This window comes from Podarcis bocagei, assembly GCF_964188305.1.
Source record: "Podarcis bocagei genome assembly, chromosome: 1".
In the NCBI taxonomy this organism is placed as follows: Eukaryota; Metazoa; Chordata; class Lepidosauria; order Squamata; family Lacertidae; genus Podarcis; species Podarcis bocagei.
Window position 1 is genome coordinate 64,802,361 of NC_138125.1, and position 23,389 is coordinate 64,825,749.

At 40.8% G+C, this 23,389-nt stretch overlaps 1 protein-coding gene across 2 annotated transcripts in view; it reads left to right on the top strand.

Annotated features, from left to right (window-relative positions):
* The window catches only part of BBOX1 (gamma-butyrobetaine hydroxylase 1), a 41,120-nt gene extending 18,272 nt beyond the window's left edge, over positions 1-22,848 (top strand). For both annotated transcript variants that reach the window (XM_081165508.1, XM_081165507.1), the window contains exons 2-8: positions 1,889-2,348; positions 2,813-2,927; positions 10,177-10,375; positions 16,107-16,212; positions 20,309-20,505; positions 20,959-21,125; positions 22,123-22,848. In XM_081165508.1, the coding sequence (XP_081021634.1) occupies positions 1,962-2,348; positions 2,813-2,927; positions 10,177-10,375; positions 16,107-16,212; positions 20,309-20,505; positions 20,959-21,125; positions 22,123-22,283 (1,332 nt within the window). In that variant the 5' untranslated portion in view covers positions 1,889-1,961 and the 3' untranslated portion in view covers positions 22,284-22,848. The remainder of the gene's footprint in view (positions 1-1,888; positions 2,349-2,812; positions 2,928-10,176; positions 10,376-16,106; positions 16,213-20,308; positions 20,506-20,958; positions 21,126-22,122) is intronic.
* Positions 22,849-23,389: the final 541 nt, after the last annotated feature.

Here is a 23,389-nt window from a genome sequence, read left to right on the forward strand (position 1 = left end):
TTTTTCCAGGAAAAAAATGGTTCTTCCTTTGAACCTTAGACAGACTAGCATTATAAATGTGTGTTCCCCCATCTGTTATTAATTGAGAAACCAGCAGCAGGAGAGAGTTGCCAGCCATCTGGAAAACTATGGGCCTGACTGGTTTTGAGGCTTTTGCTGCTGCCACTGCAATCCCCCAGTTGTAGGCTGAGAGGAGTGAAAGTTGGTTTCCTTGCCCTGTTTTCCATTCATTTCCCCCCTCAATATAGGTATTGCTATTGTTTTTGTCAGGGGAGTCTCTGAAGCAGCAGCGATGTGTGTAGCTCCATGCTGCTGCATGCCATGTGTGTTTGTTGTCTCCTAGCCTGGGCTACTCTATTGAAAAAAGCAAGGAGATGCCCAGATGGTCAGCTCCTTCCCTTGCTCCAACCTACTGACTGTCAGCCACAGGTGCCTGAAGTAGGCAGCAGCTGCTGCAGTTGCCAGGTTGGGGATGAGCGCATCCTTTGTGCATGTCTGCATCTGCATGGTCCTTGTCTATGTGCATATGAAAGGGGGGGAAGCAAGAGTGTCTATGTGCGCATGTTTTGACTACCTGTTCATCCGTATGGAAGGACATGTGTACAAGGGGATTGTTTTCTGGATGCTTAATATATTGACTATAATAATAGTAGTATAATTGTAATATACTATAATAATATAGTATGTGGTTATGTTGTGGTGTTGCAACATATCCCAGTCTGCATCTGAATTGGAATTGGAATTGTTTTGATGTGTGTGTTTTGTTGACGTTTTTGTTGCTAATCACTTTGGGATGTTTCATGGGAAGTGATTCATAAATGAAATGAAATGAATGAATATATAAAGTCGATTGTGACCACTTCTTGAGCAAATCTGTGCTTTTAAACCATTTCATAAGGCCGTCTGCGCCAACCTGGTTCCCCTCCAGCTGTTGTAGATTTCAGCTGTGCTGGCTGGAGCTGCTGGGAGTTGTAGCCTTCTGCAGATGGAGGTCAGCAGGTCAGCAGAGGCTGTCATAAGGGATGGCTGAAATGGCATGTTCACTGTGACCCTGGCCACAAGCACTTGGATGATGCTTCATGAGATTGGATCGCTTTCACATCTCAAAAATGAATCTGTCTGTGTATCTGTAAGCTCACAGAAGCACTATTAAGTGTGGCTTTGCAAGTGGGTGAATTTAACTTGCCTAATGGTGTTAGGAGTGAAAGCACCTATAGACAAATGTGTTGCTGGTTAAGAATTCCTCTGAGCAGCAATAGGAGGAATTGTTCTCTGTGTTACTCCTCATGAGTTCTCTCCACCCCACGCCCTAAGACAATTTCAGGGGCACAGGAGGAAGAGAGGGGAGAAAGCCCATTGTGCAAGCGGAAGTCCTAGAATAGGGCTTTGGCTGACATGACTCATTAGTTGAATCTCACCCACTGTAAACAGAGCTTCGTTTTCTAAGGTTCAAATGCAGTATCTGTAGATCTGTGAGAGAAAAGTGGTTGAACAGATCGTTGAGGGACCCACACTTGCCAGATGTGTCAGCTGATCCAATATTATAGGCATGGAGAGGAACCAATGGGTGCAAGTTATTTCTTGTGGAACAGCCAATAATATTTCATTTAAAATTGTTTGGTATTGCAACATCTGCTGCCCTCCAAAACCATGGTTCTGTCAGACTTCTTGTACTGGGGTCCAAATTTTGAGGCATACAATACAAAGCTAAAACTTTTTTCTTTCTCCCCCCCCCAAAAAACACTTGATCAGATCTTGAAGGGAATTGGGGGAAATGGAGACATTATGTGCCAAAATGAAAGGATGACAGGGACCAGAAGTAACATTCTTTTGAACAGAATCCCTTTTCTTCCTTCTTGCCTTTCATCAGTATGCTTTATTCTTACAGCACTGACCCAGAGAGAGATTTCACAGGGTGAAAAGGCCTTTCTGTACTGAAGATCAAACAAGGAAAAGGAAAGATGTGGACTTCAATCGCTAAATACTTGTTAAGAACCAAAGTCCACCAAGACTGTTCTCGAACTCTGCTGCAAGCACAAAACGGCAAGCACAGCCATCAAAAACATTTCTCCCTGAGCAGGAGGCCTTGGCAGCATTCAATGCAGATGGCTCAGGCCTTCAACACAAGTGCAGCCATCCATAAAGTGGAAGCTCTGGAGGCAAATCAGTTTATCTGTGTCCACTGGGAAGATGGGAGCAAGAGCCTTTACCCTTCTGTGTGGCTGCGAGACAATTGCCAATGCCCCGAGTGCTTCCTGCACTCTGCTAAAGCACGCAAACTGCTTCTTGAAAATCTGGATGTCAATGTTGGGGCCAAGAATGTCACTTTGGCACAGAGGGAGAAAAAGGTAACGTACGTGTGTGTGTGTGTGTGTGTGTGAGAGAGAGAGAGAGAGAGAGAGAGAGAAAGTTTTCATATAATATATTAATCTCCACGTGTAGAACCATTTTGTTACAGTGATATAATGCTGCTTACCTGGGAATAAGCCACACTGAACACAGTGGGACTTAGTTTTGAATAAGCATGCATAGCATTGCACTATACAAACTATATTCAGAGTGAAAGAGGTTATTAGGCTGCAATCCTAAGCACACTTACTAGGGAGAAAGGCCTGCTAAATTAATGGAACTGCCTTCCATTAATGTGATGGATTGCACACACATAACAAGACCACATGCCAGTTGCTTCCATTATGTGGAAAAAGCCCGATCCAACAAAACAAAGAAGAAAAAACAGCAAAGCAAATAAAATGCTTGTTGGATTATTCCGGTCTGCTTTCAATGTATGTCTCTTTCTGTTTTGTGGACTAAGGTATGCATTGTATGGCCAGATGACCACACCAGTGAATTTGAGGCTGAATGGTTGAAGAAGAGATGTTTTTCTGAACAAGCAAGAGCAAAAATGCAGGAAGAATTATTTCTATCAGGTAGAGATTCGTACCATTTCTGTAGTAAATGCACTAAGGGAACCCCATTCTCAATCGATCTGGAATCCATTTTTAATAACAACAGGATTTTATATATCAGTGATAAAGGGCTTCACATATTTTATCTAACTTGATCATTCCTCCTATCTTTTTGATCTAGTATTTAACCAAGGGACTGCATTGTGCACTTTATTATACACAGAGAGTTGGCTAGGATGTCATCATTATATGAATGTAACAGGATTTATATATCACTTAATCAACGAAAACCTCTACGCAGTCTACATAAAATAGTGTTAGTACTGGAAATAAGCAAATTTCTCAGAAAAGTGCAAGGCTGCTGCTCTGGGCAGCATGCACACACATTACGCAGAATTATGCTCCAATTAGTAAACAGATCCCATGCTGTTATTTGGAGGCAGTTCTGCATTCTTGTTTTGCTCAATCCTCAAAAGATGGGGGTGGGGAGGACTCAGAGAAATTACACAACACAGGAGCTATTTTGTTCCCTAGGCAGAGCTGTTCACAATTCAGAAATCTGGATTTCTCCTGAGAGAGATGAAGAAAACTATTCATAATTTTTTTAATTGAATAATATAAACTGCCTCTGTTAACCTGTGCATTAGCACAATGTTCTTGAAATGAGTTCCAGGAAAGGAAATCGTTGCTGAAAGGGATCAGCTTTTTGGAATTTTGCTCTGATTTTATACACAGATGGAAGCTTGAATTATGTAGTTCAAGGGAGATTTTTATTATTATTATTTTTGTAAGATGGAGAGAACCAAACACTTCTTGTCTCTTGGGAGTCATGGGGCCCTTCCTCTCCAGCCTTACAACACTGAATTTTGTCCGCTTACATAAACATAGAAAGAAAGTTACAGTATATTGTGTCTATACCGTATGCACTGCATACATATGATACTCGGACAACGTAAAGGCATCTAAAAAGATAATAGAGTGGGAGAATCAAATGTCTGAATGCACTCTTCATATGAAAAACTTCCAATACATTCTCTTTTTTTAATGGTTAGACTACTGGGTAAAAGAGTTTTTCTGCTTAATGTGCTAGTCTTTGCATGTCTACTTCAATCAATATCAAGCTGATAGTGTCCGGAGGGGAAAACCTTGATATTATCAGTCCATCTAATGAATGACACATTCTTGAGAAATGTGAAAAGCGGTTATAGCTCATTGATAAGCCTATGGTCCATGCAGTCTCCTGGAAAGTGTGTGTTCCTTTTCTTCATAGCACATAGATCTGTTTTTCATCAGCAATGGTAAAAAATAATTTTGAAGGCATGAATGAGCACTATTGGACTTCCTTCTGAAATCTAAGCTATTAAAGTTTCCTGCAAATTGTATGAAAAATAAACAGGTTTTCCCCCACTGCAACAATTTGAAGGCTGCTTTGGATGTGAGAAGTAAACTTGTCAGAGCATTCATGGCCTGTCTTTTTAGCATTTCTGAGCAACTCCATTGCCACAATTTGTAACCTTCAACCCTGTGCTACAGTAGCAAAGTGGAAATTCTACTGATTGTGGTTAAGTAGTGGAAACAATATATGTACCATGATGAAATGGTAGAATAATGAATAATGTGAATGGGGTGGTTTACCAGCAGGGAACGCTGGCATGGAACACAATCCCTGTTTAGAGCTGCTGCTTAATAGATTTTCAAGCTGCAGCTACTCTTGATTTTTTTTTTTAATGGAATAATGTACTCTCTTCATTGAAGGAAGGAAAATTTGTTGAGATCAAATTCCACAGGCTGTTGGATAGACAGGTCTGTTTGAGTATGAGAGAGGGTAATAATCAGGATTAGAATAGCAATCTTTTGGGGGGAAATTAAAAAGCAAAGTGTAAACTGAGTTGACACAGCCGTTGGGTGGTATACAATGCCAGTCACTAGATGGTTCATAAGTTAACAGCAACAAAAATTATCGGAACAATAGTAAGTGGTGACTGCATATTTATGTGACACTATTTTCCACTTGTTATGCAAATCTGCAGAACAAAGCTAACATAATTGCGTGTTTCTTTGCAAATGCAAACTATATTCCAGAAATCTTTCTTGGTGACAGATGATGGAATGCCCTTTTAATTTGGCATCTGTTTAAATACTCTGCTTCACCATCTATTGACTTGTGGCTGATTAAAGTATGAGATATGCTTTATATGGTGAAGAAAAACTCTCTTTATAAGAGAAGGAAGACAAAAAGGCAAAAAGTTTATTGAAAAATGAAGCTTATTTATTCAATATTGAAACCGTATAACACAAGATTCATTAAAGCCATACACTTTATTGAGGGTATATCGTAATGTGCATATAATGATATGTTTATCTGTTAGTTTACATTGAGTGTAAAGTTATATATTTATTTATTACCTTTCAAATGTATTTATTAACTATGCATATACATACATAAGGACTTTGTTTTTTGTAAATTATTTCATTTCTGTATATAATTATCTGAATTGCAGATAAGAAACTTTTTAAACATTAATAATTTGGCAACAGTTTCAAAGGTAAAGTCAAATCCAGTCTGTCATTTAGAAAAGCCCTATGGCAGAATGGTGCATAGCTAGGCACAAATGTTTAAGCGTTTAAGCAATTTAGAAAGCATTATATTGTTACATCTCATATAGTGTTCTGTGGGACAAAGCTATTCTTTTGGACAGCCAGTTATTTCAACATTTTAGACAAAGGCATGTTGTACATACTGCTTTGACCTAGTATTTGCTGAGTTATTTTCAATAAAAGTCTTTGTAAATCTGAAGGATAATCATCTTTAACTCCATCCATGCTGGATGGTGACTTTCCATTCTCTAGAAGAATATCTGCAGAATTCTTACGTTCCTATGAACCCTATCAGCCACTCAGGTGCTATCATGACTTTCTGTTGCATTCAGCCTGTGTCTATGGAATTGGTTAACATTTGTCATTTGCCAGATTTTGAAGCGCTTGGCCCATTGAGGCATGCTGTTGAGACATTTTGTTTAGGCTAGCTATAATGGATGTTTATGTGAGCTGCGTTTTTTAGTCTTCTCTGCTGTTGGAAAATAGCTGCAGATTCAATTGTTATGATTTTTATTGTTGTTGATGTTTGTTCAAGATGTGCACCCATTTAGCAGCCTCCAGTCATCACGGTTCTGCTTTAATCTGGAAGTAGAATAGTAAGTCTGTTTCCTGATTTCTAACACTTTGCAGCCAAATGGACAGTCCCCTTTCTCCAGCCCCAACTGTTGTTGCTTTTTTGGAGGGGATGATATAATTTTGTTCTGCAATCTTCTTTCAATGCACTTTCTGTGATGGTTATGCCGGCACTGCCATTGGGAGTGGGGCAGAAAAAAATGAAGCAGATACAAAAATAGTGCTATTTGGAAAAGGAATGATTAAAGGTTCCTCAAGAGGAAAAACAGTTAACCAAGAAGAAAATGGCTAGAGGAATCAATACAGGCCAGAATGACAGTGCAAAAGGTCATCAACACTTGGGATCATAGAGTTAAAAAATGAAGTTGGATTTTCTGAAGTCTGGAAAAATGGAGATGAAACACATGCGGGTTCCCTGTTAAAAATGAGTGAACAAAGCCTGTTATATCACAGTCAGTGCTCAGTGTGGAAGCCTTTCAGTCACCAGTCAAGAAAACTATGCCCCTTTTTATAGATACATTCTAAGCAATAATACATGAGTGTTAGAAATGTCACAGTATGGACATAATGATGTAACCACTTCTTCCCTCATTTCCAGGTAGTAATTTTTCATTTTGTAGAGCACGTGCAAACAAAGAATGGCCAAGAAAATGAATACAACTTTACCCAAGAGTGGTAGTGGTAATAGTAGTAAGGTGAGATGTTGAAAGAGAGCTGTTTGTGCCATATAGCCAGGCCATCTCTAAACTAGCGTGCTACCTTCGGGTGCAGAGAATGGAAGCTAACCTGTTGTCGGGGTTAAAGTAATATTCAGCTACCAGTTGTCAGCTTCTGTACATGGATTAGAAGAAGATGCCATCTTGTCCTTCACCTCAGGCCACGAAATGTCTTGGGCTGGCCCCTTTTCAGTAGTGGAGAGGACTACAGATCTAAGCCTAACCAACTCTCCTTGTTACAATGGCTTTGTGGAAGAGACTTTGATCCAGCTAAGGCTCCATCTCATGGAAGGAGAAAGGAGGTGATTTTCACTCATTCCTCTTTTCCCTGTAGCCACACACACTGTTCTGGAGGGTCCTCAAGTGCTCTGGAGTAAGTCTTCAAGCAACTGCAGGGAGAAGGTGGAATCTATGAAAATAATTTCCCTTCCCACCAGCGGACGCATCCCATTGAATGGGGTTCTGCTGCTGGGACCTCAGGAGCCAAATAAAAAAAATAAGACAAGAAAAACTAGAAAATAAAGCGTGCAGTGGAACCCATCAATTTTCACAGGACTTATGCACCAGGCAAATGCATTTATCTTTTATTGGATTTGCTTTGTAATTTAATTATTACTGTCAGAGTGGCTTAATCTGGGAAGCAACCTTCCGTCCCCCTCATGAAGAGCCATTCTTTGTTTATAATGAAGCAACCACGGTTTATTGAGTCCAGCACTAAGCAAAATGTGTGTTGGAGCAGATTTGCTAAGGAATTTAATAAGGTGTGATTACATTTCTCCTCAAGGACCACACTGTGTTTTCTTCATTTTAGGAATATTTTGGGGGGGAATCAGCAACTTGTCAGTCATGCCGCAGCTTCTTAGAAACACAAAGTCAGATAGAAAGATGGTTTGTGTGGATGGTTTACATTAGGGTGTGTGCGTTGTGTTTCTTGGACTCTCCCTCTAACAGGCTTAAGCCAGAGGAATCAGACATGCTAGCTGTGGTTGGAAAGTGCAAACCTTGCAAATGGAGAAAATTGTTCTTACTACTTGCAGTCGTCGGCTCGGGGCAGCTTTTGCTGACTACACTGAGATGCGTACCTGCCACAAGAAACAGCATGTGAAATAAATAACCAAGTTAACTTTAAAATCTTGAGTACCCACCACTTTTAAGTTTATGGTGGGCTCGAACAACGCCTGCAGAGTTATTGCTGCTGGTCTGTTTTCCTAAACAGAACTTGAATTTAATAGCTATGTTTAATAATTGAACTGGAGACCATTTTCGTCTGCCACAGCATTTGTAGATTTAGGAATGTTCTGCCGAAAAGGTCCTGCCACGTAGTTCAGCTGTGGATTTTCCACTTGTCTGTAGGTTGTCTTCTGAACATGCAAGAAGGGCAGAGAACTGGACTGAGGTTCCAAGGAGGTGGTTTGAGTGCATTGAGGGCTGTTGGGTCTGAGTTTGGGGAAGATCCCAGGGCAGGCATAGGGCTGAGAGAAGGTCCCTTGCCCCCAGAATGTAGAAGCCAACTCCTAGAGGCCAAGGTCCCTTTGTCCCCCCCCCCAATAAAATATTTGAGCCCTCCTACCCCAGTTGGTGGGTATTGCCATTCAAATGGTATATGTGACCACATCTTGTGATTGATTATGCTGGTCAGGCCTTACCTGCCCCAGAGCAAGGGGTAGGAGCTGGAGTAGGGAGTGGGAGGAGCCATTCACAGTAGGTTACAAACCACCACTCTGAGTCCTAACAAACTGTAACTTCTCAGTAACAGTTGGAATGTTAAATGATGTCTTTCCTTGTTGTTTAGTTGAATGAACTCACAGAATATCCTTAATTATTTAATCTTATTTGGCTTGGCAGGAGGATAGTGATGATAACAAGCAGATAATATTCCACAGGGTGTTCGTATGTGCAGTGCAAACTCTACTTTTTACCAGGGGATAATTATTAATTTTGTGATTAGAAAGGTTCTACTTTTAAGCAATTTTAAGCAGATGGTTCTTGGAGCCTTCCTTTAGCTTTTCCACATGGCAGCTTGGAATAGCTATTTCAAAGGTAACAGCCATTGTCATTTAAGGGTTTTTTCTTTTGTTTTTTAATAATCCAGGGTAGTTTCCTACATCCTTGAAACACATTTTTTTCATTGTGGATCATCTTTTCAGTGACCGGCTCTGAGATGATCCTTTGGGAAATTTCCATGAATAGTGGGGTCGTTTTAATTAATTTCCTTTTCCTTAGTCTTTCATCTGCTTCAACTAGTTTAACTCAATAATTTTTTTTTTTACTTTTACAAGAAGCAGAAGACACCATTTTCATACTTATTATTTTGCACGATATGACAGGGCAAGTGTTAATGAGCCTGGTTATGTGCCACACTCCCTGTCTGATACATATTCAGTAATTGCAAAAGAGAGGTCTATATGCATTCTGATGTATGCTCACAGAGCTTTTCCATGTGAGTGGGGCATCCTGGGCCAATCAGCATTTCCCCTGGGGACAGCCATAATAGTTAAATTAAATGGTCTTGAAAGACCTACATTGGCTCCCAGTACGTGCTGACCTTTAAAGCCCTAAACAACCTCAGCCCAGTATACCTGAAGGAGCGTCTCCACCCCCATCGTCCTGACTGATGTTTTAATTTATTTTTAATCTTTTGTTGGAAGCAGCCCAGAGTGGCTGGGGAAACCCAGACAGATGGGAGGAGTATAAAATGAAGACAGCAGTACCCCCCACACCCACTCTTTGAGCCCCTGCATTCCTCGTGCTCCAGTCACAGTGGCTGAACCTGGAGCATCTTGCCTCTTAACTTAGTGCCTGAAAACCTTCAACTTGCAAACATCTGAGACAAGACAGATTTGGAGTGCTGCGCACACAAAGAAAAATATCTTCAGCTAGACTGGATAGGTTTTAGTTGGGTGGGTTCGTAACGCAAGAGGCAAATGGCTTCTTAGAATTGCTTTTAAAGCTTGTGTCTGTTTATACAATAGGCAGCATTCTGCACACACTGTAAAAGAGCAAAGTCCTTTCCTGGGAAATGTCCCAGGGGTTACTTTTTGAACTTAGTATCCCCCTATACATTAATAATGAGGGACGTTTTCCCCTTTGGCAGATGCAGATGCCCTTCGGAAGCCGTACAAAAAAAGATTGGCTGCATTGTTTTCATGCAAGGCTAATAAAATGCTACAGCAGCACTGTGAGGGGTTGAAAGAGTCCTCTTTTAAATGGAGTTGTTCAGCTTTGTGTGTCCTAATGATAGACTCCAGTTTGTAACACTGAAATAAGTAGATCTTTTTAATACTTCTCATTAATTAGTACTTATTATTAGTACTTTTCATTAACAATCTAATAATCATTAATACTTCTTTATGTGTTCCCTTTTCTTAATGTGGCTTTTACAGAACGTCAGTACTGGGGTTCTGATCTTCAGCTACCAACTCTGGCCTTTGAAGAGGTCTTGCACAGTGATGAAAGTGCATACAAGTGGCTGGTCACCCTTAAAAGGACAGGGATCGTGCTCTTAACGGGAGCTGCCAGCAGACAGGGAGAGCTGCTTAAACTTGGGCAACGTATTGGATTCCTTCGCCTCACATTTTATGGGTAAGTTAAAGCTTTTACATATGCTTGCTCTTGTCAAATTTATGACCCATATTGCTGCTTGACATCACTCCAGGGGTGGGAGTAGAGAGATATTAATTTATTCTTTTACTATCAATTCGGCATTTTCTTTGCATTAGTGATAGTTATGTAGCCAGATAAATTTATTTGGCACAAAAGCTTTCCAGCCAGTTGTTTCAAGTATACAATACACTGGCACAGAATGAGTTTGCATTAATTTTTCTCCATAGTGATAGTCAGTGGTACAAGATTCTAGCAAGATACTTTACAGAGATGATGGAAGTGCAAGGTTTTGCATCCTAGTTTCTGTTGTGTACTGTTTCCCCCCATTCTATCATCTAATCACAAAACGTTCAACCCGGTTAGAATGATAAAATTATACAAATTTATAGCAGTTCCAGAAATTCAGGGAAATTTATGCAGCAAACCAATGAAATCCTTATTTAAGAGAAGGCAGTTTAGGCTGTGGTTACCAGATTTATTTATTTTTTTAATGAATCCGGGAACACTTTTCAACTTCAGTAGGAATGATAGGATTTTGTCAGGGGACTGATTTGTAAATCCAGGGACTGTCCCCGGGAAACAAGGGCATCTGTTAACCTTAGTTTAGGGGCCCATTTAAAGGCCTGCAAAGATAAGGCATTACAAATTTTAGCTGAAATATAGTCTCACAGTCCTGGGGACACCACTGAAAAGGTCCTGTCCCTTTTGCCTACCAACCTGATTGCACTTACCCAAGTAGGGACATACAAGTAGGGCCTTGAAGGTTGAACTTAGAGTGCAGGTAAATGTGTCCTTCAGGTAACCTGGTCCCAAACTGTTTAGGGCTTTAAAGTTCAGCACAGAGCTTTAAATGGGGCCTGGTCCTGAACTGAACCAGCAACTAGTGCAATTAGTTGGCAGGAAGATTCATGGACAATCAAAGAAACATTTAAAACATTTCAGTGTGGTATAGTATAGTAATATTTATATATATATATACAACCAGAAAGTATCCATGCCTCTCTTCAGTAGCATTGGCTATTCTTCTATAGTTCTCCATGTTGTATTGTTATGAACAGGGATTTTCAATTTTGACAAATATGAAAGATCAGAAAAGAGAAAGGCTTCTTTTTATTGGTGAGGAGATGAGATTTTGTCTCAGATTAGACCTAATATAAATGATATTACCTGGCAAAAGCAAGCTCACACCTCTCATTGAGTTTGTATACATACTTAAGGTACACATGTAAGAGACACATGTATAATTATAGTTTGCAGATAATTCATGTAGCTGAATTTATACTTTCGGGATGTCCCATGATCATATTCTAACATAGCTGTGTTCTATTATATAAAACAAGCACTGATAGAAGTTACTTATTTTTGTTTTCCAATGTATTTCTTATGAAGAAATTCGGTGGTCGCGAGAATATTTTTATTCTGAAAATGGCCCAGAGAGAAAAGTTTGTGAAACACTGTCCTAAGCTGAAAGCTCTCTACCACACTAGAAAATGGTTGGCATGAAAATGTTATCATTTAGACATTCATAATTCAGACTAGTGGATCCCTAACAGTCTCAACCATTTGGCCTTCTGACCCTAGGCCAGGAACGGGGAACATTTGGCCCTCCAAATGTTGCTGAACTGCAATTCCCATCAGCCACAGTAACCATGGCCAATGGCCCAGGAGGATGGGAGTTGTAGTTCAGTAATATCTGAAAGGCCATAGGTTCTCCGCAGCTGCCCTAGCCTATTCAGTTGTCATGGTCTACTTTTTGCCAATCTACAGGCCCTTGTAAGATAGGTAAGAAAGGCGTCCAACCAGCCTCCCTGAGGAAAGCATTCTACAAAGCCTTTCCTCCTCCCAGGAGGGGAGGGGTTGTGAGCGGGAGACGATCCCCGCGTCATGCAGGGGGTGCTCCGCCCCCTGCTTCAACTCCAGGGCTGGCGCCACGCCCCTCCCCGGTTGGGCACCCAATAGGGAAGCTCGGTGGGGGCGTGGCTTGCTGCTCAAACGCAGCCGCGCCAGCCATCCCCACCATTGCATACACATTTTCTTCGAGTCAGGACTTCTCAGACCTCGCTGTCCACCACAAGGAGATCTTGCCGTTCAGCACAGGCCGAGCAGCAGCCCTTCCCGAGGAAACAGCAACAATTCTGAAGCGTACAACCATCATTAATATCTACAGTTCTGATGATTGATTCTCTCCGATGACTTGTAAATGGGGTGGGGGGAAGCAGAGGAGAAAAGGCATGCCACATTTGAATGTTACCATCTGTAATTTTGCCATTTCTGTTAGTTAAAGATTTTACTATTTTAGACACAAAATCCAGAACATCGGGGAGAGGGAGCCAAAGAATACCTTTCATGTTTTTCGCCTCTTGGATAATAACAATTCCAGCTAAACATCTCTTTTATTTTTAGCATCTCCCTTTGAGAGTTAACAGTGTGATAAACAACAAATGTCTCTCCCTTCTATGGATGAAGCTATTTAAAATAAACAGAAGAAAGAAAAATACTCCTAAGGCTTGGCTAGAAGAGTCACATTCCTTCCAGAAGCAGCAATGATTTGCTTCCCCCGATAATGTTTTTGTACAAGGCCACATGAATCCTGTATTGGTGTATGCAGGGTTGGCTAAGCGTAGTATGGTGTGGATGGAGGAAATAGGGCCATCCAACTCTGATGCTGAGAATAGTGGAGGAGATCCTTCTCTCTCATTAGTCCGTCGCTTGCTAATGAAGAGAGAGGAAGTAAATGTTTCAGCCAAGTACTAAGAGAATGACTGAAGGAAAACAAAACCTTCGTCTTGCTAGGCTGAAATTATCTGGTCACTGACAACAACAAATAAAATTTGGGGTGTTGCCATTTCCAGAATGTATGAAAAAAGAACAGATAATTAGTCCCAGTGGCCCACTAAACAAACATTGTCAATGGATATGCACTCTTCTATGGCACATCCCTCCCTGGAAAAGACCCTGATGCTGGGAAAGATGGAGGGCACAAGGAGAAGGGGACAACAGAGGACGAGATGGTTGGACAGTGTTCTCAAAGCTACCAGCATGAGTTTGACTAAACTGCAGGAGGCAGTGGAAGACAAAAGTGCCTGGCGTGCACTGGTCCACGGGGTCACGAAGAGTCGGACATGACTAAACGACTAAACAAAAACAACAATGGCACATCCACTGTGCAGTTGCTAATCTATAAACTGCATATTTAATTAGGCTGGCAAATTTGTAGAAAGGGAAAGTTTAGCACAGCCAAATTTCAACATGGATCAAATGAACTGTCTTTTTTAAAAATAAAAAAGTCAAAGGGGGAAATTAAAGAATTATTTTAAAACATACCCTCCCGATCTGTGGAATTGTAGTTAAATTTTACAAGCACTTTAGATACAAGTAATTGTTAGGCCAGAGAACTTGAGTCCCAGACACATGATGAAATCAGGGGCCTGTGTGGATAATAAAAGCTGGTTCTTGGAGATGACTTTGCCCCTCTGCGCCAAAGAAAAGGGACAGAGATAGAAGCCAAACTGTGAAATGTTGCCTTTATAGCCTAGCAGACCCGTGGACAACTTTTGCACAGTGGCAGTGCTCCTGTTGCAATTCACCTTTTTTCAGGCCAACACCAGTTGATGACCTGTGTTTGATAGCATGCTTAAGCAAAACCCAAGATTTGGGTTCCTAAATTTCAAAAATCAAAACAAGTCGCTATACAATAAATCATACTTGCAAGGAAGATCTGGCTGATCATCTTTAGACAAGAAAAAACTCACAGATACAAAAATAAACTATGGTGTACTCTGGAAGCATATATAAAAGGTAGTAAACAATGATACAAATAGGGCAATAAACAAAACATATCTGTGGGTCTTTCTGCTGTTTGTAATTTTTTTTAACATATGGGACACATTATATATTGCACTTTATCATTGGTCATCTTGAGAGCCAGTTCATTCTGTGCAGAAGAGGGTGAAAGTACAATAAGTGATCCTGACTTACAGCACCCAAGATAAGTAGCATTAGGATATAGGAAAAAGCAACTGCCTTGGAAGAAAATATCCCCAATAATTACATCTTGGTGTTTCACCCACTACGAACCAGCATTATTCAGCCCTCTAATATGGAGTTTTCCTTTCTCCTTGGGTCCTCCAACCTTCTCCTTCAATTCCTGTATCCTCCACTACTTCATTCCTCTTCAAGCATCTTTACTTTGGGTTCCTTGCCTCTTAGTTACAGCTTCCTCTGTTAATCTTCCAAGTTTGTACTGGGCTGCATTTAATTTTGTATCCCCCAGCATGGGTGTAATGTTCCAGTGCATTAATCACACGGGATGCAAGCAGATTAAACAAAACAAAAGAAAGCTATCACCCTCTTTAAAAAGCTTTCCTCAGAAGCAACCAAGTCACAAGGGTTAAATTTCTTGGGAACCAGTAAATTGTTTTGGAGCCTTTTTAATTAAAGAGGCCAAACGTACCATCAAGCCCAGATGACATAATACAAATTGAGCAGGGTGGAAATGTGGTTGAGGTTGTCATATTTCAGAATTGAGCTCACACTCTCTTGAGTACATAATGTACCATACAATCATATGGCATTCCCCATGACATTTAAATAGTCTTGTGACTACCATTCACATCTTTCTAGAATTTCTGCTTGCAGATTTTAGGTCTCACTCAAATCCTTGAACACATAACAGATAAATATTTATTTGAGGTGTGATATAAAATAAACATTCTCTCTCAGTTTTCAGTGGGCAATGTCTTGAATATTGGTTCTACACCAAATATATGTTAAATATTTCCTTTTAAATTATTTTCTTGAGCTACGACATGGGTTGCATATATTGACAGGCACTTCCTAAACAATGTCTGATCTATGTATTATGCTTTTGATATTGACAGGATTCCATCACCCAAAGTTTATTTGAACCAGAGAATGTGGTTTTCAGTCTTGGCCTCTGCTTCATATTTTGGCTGCATTGCAATGTGTTGTTGTCTTCTATGTTCCCTTGTATTTCAACCATTTCACCCTGTATAATCTGTCCCTGTTGCCAGCAAAGGCGCTCTTTCTTGTTCATGTTAGTTCATTAATCCTTGGAAATGCAGAGGGAAATAGGGAGCATTAGTTGTGCAGCCTGCTCTTAACTTCGAAGGGGAACGAATGAGATGTGTATATAGCTCAATATTTATGATTGGCGCATTTGTTTTATCTTGAAAGGCAAGTTTTGTAAAGAAGCCCTTTGATGTCCCAAGCAATATCAAAACAAATTTCACTGAAAAATGCAGGGCATCTAGACACTCCAAATGAGTGCTTATAATGCTTAGAGCTTTGGTGTTTAGACACTCAATTGATTAGATTGATCAAACAGTTTTAACCGCTTAATGAAAATGAATTTATAAGTACTTCCAGAAACAGTATATCAACAAGCGTAGTGTTAAAAAGTATTCCCTTCTATGCAAGAGAGACTGAGGAATGTCTCTTCTAACCATGACATTGAATGTGTAAATGCAAATGGGAGCTGCTGGGGAATTGGTAATTATCAAGATTATAGCTAGCAGGGGGAAAAGCTTTAACCCTTTCCCCTCTTGTCCCGGTGGGTCTAAAATAGTCATCTCATAAAAATGATGACGCACATTTTATGACCCGCCAATTTTTTTAAGTAGCCAGATTTACAGGTAGATTATTACATTTTTCTCCAACCACTCTTTTTTCTTTCTTGCTCATTATAAAGGCCCACATGGCAAGTTCAAGACAAAGCGGACGCGAACAATGTGGCTTACACAACTGAGAAGCTGAGTTTTCATACTGATTACCCTGTTCTTCAGTTTCCACCTGGGGTAAGAGGAAGCAATGTTCCCACATGCAGTGTTGCTGTCTAGTGAGGCAAGGAGAAAACTAGGAACTACCCAAAACCATCTTATCTGAAACCTGTGTTTGTCAATGTTTTTTATTTACTTTTCTACCTATCATTATCCTTTAAGCTCAGGCAGAATTTAGTTGTTGAAAAGATCACTTAGCTATTGATCAAGCTGCTGCTCCTTTATTCTCAGTGACTAAAGTTTATTTCCAGATGCTATTCCATCCCACCAGTTCGTCATACAACCTGTCACCCATTATGTTATTCTTTCTGGATTCAGCTTCAGTTGGGTCTCAACAATCTACAAGAGGGGTAGACAGCATGAGGCCCCCAGATGTTGAGGGACTAAAACTCTTATCATCCCTGAGCATTGGCCATTTTTGCTGGGCTTATGAAAACTGTAGTCCACCAGCATCTGGAGGTCACTATGTTGGCTACCCATGAGAACCTCAGAAAACAGAAGTTTAGATTCTAAATAAATTATGATTCATCTTTGTATTATTGGTGTTCTGATGCCATAGTGGGTGGTAGATCTTACAAACTGGGAAAGATGGGGAGACATCTGTAAGTAAAATGAGGACAGTATTAATTGCACAATAGCAACAACTACAAGATCTTTTCAACAGCTGAATCTTCATATGGTCTAAGACAGTAGTCCTGTATCTATGTTGGAACAGGATTGAGAAGAAGATGGAGCTCTGTGACACTTTGCAGAGAAGTTTTCAGAGGAACAAGCACCTACATCACTGAACATTGCTTTCCCACTAGGAAAAAAGTGAGAGATCTTTAGAGTGGTCTCACGTGACCTTAACCAGGTCCCACAGCCACATGCCAACTGCATACTATCAACATCCAACAGAGTCTTATAATCCCCTGTTGATTGCCAATAAGTCAGCAGAAGTGCAAATTGAACAGTGTGAATACACCTTCTGGTGGAGCTTACACTGATTCCAACAAGTTCTCTGTGTAGAGACCAGTGTTTCCCAAACTTGGGTCTCCAGCTGTTTTGGTACTACAATTCCCATCATCCCTGACCACTGGTCATGCTAGCTAGGGATGATGGGAGTTGTCCAAAAACAGCTGGAGACCCAAGTTTGGGAAACACTGGTGTAGACCAATCTTTCACAACCTGGTGTCCCCCAGGGGATCTGATGAGAGTTAAACTCCAAAACATCTGGACGGCACCAGGTTGTGGAAGGCTCATGTAGACAAAGCAACTCTCCTAAATCAAAGGCTACTCAGCATTCACCTGTAGCTTTGAGAAATGTGCAGTGGGGGCAGGACAGCCTTCAAATTCCCTCGCCCACAAGAAAGCATCCATTTGTCGAGAAGCAAAGGCGTTGCAGTGGAGAACATGGAAAAAACATGTCTGTCCAGCGCTTGAATAACCTACTGAACTTATGACATGGTGACAAAAGCTCTGCCTTTCTGTCTGCATTAGCACAGGCGGGAGATTAATGTGCAGACCACAGATGCTGTCGGAAACTTTTGCTCAAGGCCCTCAGACGATTTGTAGCAATCGTGTTATTAATGAATGGAGCAGGCCAGCATCATGTGCTTCTAAAGAGGTGCCAGATCTTTCACTGCGCTACCTTGAAAATTCATTTCAATGCTGTACAAGCGGGTATGGAGTGGAAACAGAGGGGTATCCCTCATGTGAGAAGCTTAGCTCACTGTCTCATGTGCCAAGAATCACACACTGCCATATGATGTTAGCCACAATCTTTTTTCAATTCAGAAATACTTTTAGGAAATAGAAATGGTGTTTTGTCTTTTTTTTTCATTTTTGGAAGCAATCTGCCATCTACATGCTCTCTCAGTCTGTCTAATTTTACGATGCTTTCTGAAATGTTGCCAAAATGTTTTGCAAAGAGTAGCACAAAGTGACTCCAAAAATATCATTTCTCCTGCCCCACCTTCACAACAGTCTTTTTCGGACAGTGGGCTGAGACTCACCAGTGAACCTTGGGCTGCTGCAAGGTGGGCCTCAGGGCCACATCCTGCCCAGTGCCTCCTCGCTTGCTTGCTTGCTTGCTTGCTTGCTTGCCCTGCCCTGCTGTACTTTGGCTTTTTGGCTGAGCCAATGCCAGCACCAGGAACTCCTTGCATACTGAGTAAAGCTAGTTGGGAAGGACGGGAGGAAGGGAGGTCTCCCTCCTCTGAGGAGAAAGAAAGGGCCTGAGAAAGTGCTGAAGGAAATTAGAAAGTGACATATTGTAATAGATACTAACCATTCATTGTTATTAGTAAAATAATAATGTTATAAATCAATAAACTGGGTATTGAAAGGAAAGAGGTAAGAAAAGAAAGCAGTTATAGGGGGAAGAAGTGAATGTAAAAGGAATAGGGAGGAGGGATGAAAGAAACTGGCAGCTGGAAGAGGAATAAAGTATAAGCTGAGTGTGAAGAGAGAACTGGAGAAGAATTTGCAGAAGGTGATTACAGTGGGGTGGGCTCAGGAGGAGGAAAATATATTTTTTAAAACCTTCTTGACTTAGGGTCTCTGGATCAGCAAGTTCTGCCCAAAGGCTGAGTCACAATATCTCGAGAGCAAAGGTCAGTTCTTGAGGAAAGCATGCCCATGGAACTCCTTGCCCCAAGGAAAGCAGTAGTGAGCATGGCCACTAGGAACAATGGAAAACGTAGCTCTACTTTCCTCATGTCACTGGATGCTGCTGTGCATTCTCACAGTAGTACCTAAATGGAACTCCATTTTCCATGGCTTAACCAAACAGGCTCTGTTACCTCTGGACCCCTTCCTCCTATACCATGCCCCACTTTAGTAAATAATGGGGACTCCAGGAAAGCTCCAAATTTGGACAGGTCTGGGTTCTATCCCTGCTGGTTTGAAAGGATTGAAGGCATGATAGGTGACACACACAGTCATTAGTCAGTCCTACTCCTTACTGCTACTGCCACAGTCATGGGCAGACAGCACTGATTTCCTTCCACAGTCTTGCAGATAAAGGTGATTAGTAGTCTTACCTGTAGGAACATCAAGTTAGCAGAAATAAGTGCTTAGGCAGTTTTATATTCACTTACTACACTTGATCTTAGCCAAAAGGCCGAGAAGCGATCAGTTTTATATTCACTTAACCCAATGTTTTACAGTATGATTAGACTTAAGAGTCTTTTATAAAGCTCCCCATAATTTTTGCACCATAAACATACCCAGTGTCTTAGTTTTAATTAGAGTAATTGCAACTGCCTGAATACAATTGCCCCCACATTTTTCAGGAGCAATTGCAAAAATCGAATCAAGCAGCTGTATAATGGCTATTGGTCAGCAAGTCCATTCATTACCCTTATTAGCCAGCTTTGTTTTGTGTTTGCACTGAAATGGCATCTCTCCTGCCAGGAAATAGAGATAACGTAATGGCACATACTTATCTGTGCATATGACGGATGATCTAGGCCTGATCCAGATTTCATTATAAGTATTATAACCATTTGCCACTGGAGCAATACTGGTAGAAAACAGGTGTAAAACTGTACTGAGTCAGAACCTTTTTCAATTTTAAAAAAAATCTGGTCCAGCCCATCCTGAAGGCCTAGGGTGTGGTTTGCAATAGGCAAAAGCAAAGCTAATTCAGAGTTGAAATGATTTTTTAAAATAAAAATGTAAGGTAAAGGTAAAGGGACCCCTGACCGTTAGGTCTAGTCGTGGATGACTCTGGGGTTGCAGCGCTCATCTCGCATTATTGGCCAAGGGAGCCGGCATACAGGTTCCGGGTCATGTGGCCAGCATGACTAAGCCGCTTCTGGCGAACCAGAGCAGCGCACGGAAGCGCCGTTTACCTTCCCGACAAAGCGGTACCTATTTATCTACTTGCACTTTGACGTGCTTTTGAACTGCTAGGTTGGCAGGAGCAGGGACCGAGCAACGGGAGCTCACCCTGTCACAGGGATTCGAACCGCCGACATTCTGATCGGCAAGTCCTAGGCTCTGTGGATTAACCCACAGCGCCACCCGCGTCCCTAAAATAAAAATGTAGTCCACAACAATAAACTGATGACTATGAAAGGGGACATTTCTAGATCGGTGCCTGTTATAACGTGGCATTAATTTCTTACAGATTCAGTTACTCCATTGTATAAAACAGACTCCTACTGGGGGAGAAAGTGAAGTTGTGGATGGATTTCATGTAGCAAACAAGCTTAAGGAACAAAACCCTCAAGCCTTCCAAATCCTGAGCTCCACCTACGTGGACTTCACAGATATTGGGGTTGATTACTGCGATTTCTCCATGCAGTCCAAACAAAAAATTATAGAGTAAGTAACAAAGTAGCATCTGATTATACCGTACCAATCTCATCCTGTACTGATGGCACTGCCTAGCTGTTTAATCTTGAATTACAGGCAACAGCTATCATTTTGCACCATTTCAGTAACAAAAAGTGAGCTTGCCATCTTGTGGACAAGAAAAAAACAGCAGCTTTTTCAAAAAAAAAGTCTGTACTATTAGATGTATCACATTGTAATATACTTTGGTGGGGAGAGTTGCGGGGTTGGGGGGGGAGGAGAAATTTATCTTTATATCTTTAATTCTGCTTTTTGTTACCATAACCCTTAGCAAAGCACTGCATGGTAGCGAAGAACTGCTGCTATGGGAGCCTTATAAGACGAAACAATTTCAAATAATTACGAATTATGTTTTCTTACACCAAACCTGTTGAAATAGTTTCAGGACATCACATTTTTCTCCCTATGTATATATCTCAACAGTGTGGATGAGAAAGGTGAAGTGGTTCGTATCAACTTCAACAATGCAACCAGAGACACAGTATTTGATATACCTGCTGAGAAAGTAAAGCCATTTTATGCTGCTCTCAAGGACTATGTTGATTTATTAAACAGCAAAGATAATAAATGCATCTACAAAATGAAACCAGGTAAGTAAAGTAACTGCATAATAAGCCAAAATGCTTTCAGTAGCAAGCATAGCAATTTTCTTATGCAGGAGTGAAGAATCTGCCAATTGTGGTTTCTCTCAGTTTCCCATTTTTTTTAGTCTTAAATGCAGTTCATTGCATTTCCTCAATAGGTTGCAATTAAAAAAAAGTCCTCTCCAGAATTCACCAGCATTTTAGTGCATATTTCTCCTAATATACACATTTCCATGCAATTTTGACTTACATACATTTTTGCAATGAATTTCTCTTGCATTTTTATGTCATTTTCACCAATATATACAATTTTGTACACATTCTCTTGAGAGAATTGAATCCCAAAAATAGGTTGAATTTTGAAAGAGAGATTTTTTTCCAAATTGCATTTTTTTTCATGAAATGGGAAAATTCACCTTAAAAATGTGAACTGCACTGAATCTCTCCAACATTCCTACTCTTGGGTCTCCTCAAAACTATATTGTCATTCTTCTCTAGCTATGTAGCAACTGCTGTGTGTGTGTGTGTGTGTGTGTGTGTGTGTGTGTGTGTGTGTGTGTGTTCCCCTTTCTTTTCCTTCTTTGGATGTTATTTGGCTAGTGCAATAAAATCCAACAAATTTGTATTATTTATATATGCATTGCCACATCAATTTTTAAAAATGCCTTGATAGGGCTTCACTAACACAAAACATTGTCAGCTATGAGCAGGATTGACCCACTCATGAGGTAACCGCTTCAGGTGGCAGAATCCACAGGGGCAGCAGACCCCAATGTTGATATTTATCCTCCCTCCCCCCACAGTTCCTGATGTAGATCTTCCCTCACCCTTGTTTCCCTAGTAGGGAGGGAGGCACCATTTTGTGGTTCACCTCAGGTGCCAAAATGTCTTGGGCCGGCCTTCTCCTGGTCTCTCACTTCTCCTGGCCTATCACATTTTCGAGAACTCTATACATGTTTACTACTAATTGTATTCTAAAACGTACCCTTCGTCATATTTATAGGTGAAATAGTAGTGTTTGACAACTGGCGTTTACTTCACGGTCGGCAGAGTTACGAAGCAGGAACAGAGATATCCCGTCACCTTGAAGGGGCTTATGCAGACTGGGATGTGGTGATGTCAAGGCTCCGAATTTTGCGAAAGAACGTTCTGAGCAGAAAGTAACCCTTGAAAGTTTGACTACTGGGGACTTGCAGCCTGAGCAGATGTGGGGTAGCCTTCAACGGATCCACTAGGTTTTCAGTGTTCTCAGGGAATTCCTGGCTGTCTTAGCTCTTGCTCCCCTGTTAAAACAAGGTTGACGTGAGTGGTTAGCATAACATCATGTAAACGGCCTTTCCTGCTGACAACAGCCTGGCCAAACTTCCTATTTTTCTTAGAGATTTACGGGCAAGGAAGCAACTAGGATGACCGGGCAGAAGTGGTGAAGAATTTGCAACAAGTATTGGAGCCCATCTGAAAGCTTATGCTTTGCCAATGATGTTGCCAAAGAAACCAGAATGGGCAGGGGGCTTTCTGGTAATGGTGTCTACTTTGTGGAATACCCTTCCCATTTAAGTCCACATAGTTATATCACTGCTGGTCTGTAAGCAAAGCTGTTTTGTTTCAGCAGGCTTTTGAAGGGTACTGTTCACTGTTTTCATCTGGCTTTGTCTTTTATACTTTTTAAAATGTTTTATTGATTTGGGTGGGTTTTTTAAAAAATAAACGTTGATTTTTCTTGTGTTAACCATTGTGAGTTTGCTGTTTATTATTATTCTAAACTTCTTACAGACAGAAAGACAGGCTAAAAATGGTGTTGATGACAACGGTATCAACCACCACCACCAGTTATCAGGTTTTTACAATAGTAATATGTATTTTGCCTGCTACACGGAGAGCAACACGTTTTATCTTCTGCTACATGGAGAGCAACACGTTTTATCTTCTAATCAAGTCCCAAAAGATTATCTGAAAGGCAAACTGATACTGCTTTTCTTTTAAAATAGTAACAATAAACAAGCACAGAGTGACTGCAAACCATACAGAAAGTATGACAGTGAAAAATGTATGTCTTGCATTGGTCTCCCATTTGGCTATGCTACCATAATGGAATTCCTGTGACGTACAGAACTGGCAACTGTTTTCTTCCATGTTTCCCACTTCAAGTAGTTCACTATTGCATCAGTGATGCTGGCATTCTTTTAAACCCAGTTCGTATTAATGTTTCTTTGCTGGATGAAACTGAGAGCTTGTGCCTTGCTCTTGTTACTGAAGTGGACTTAGAAGAA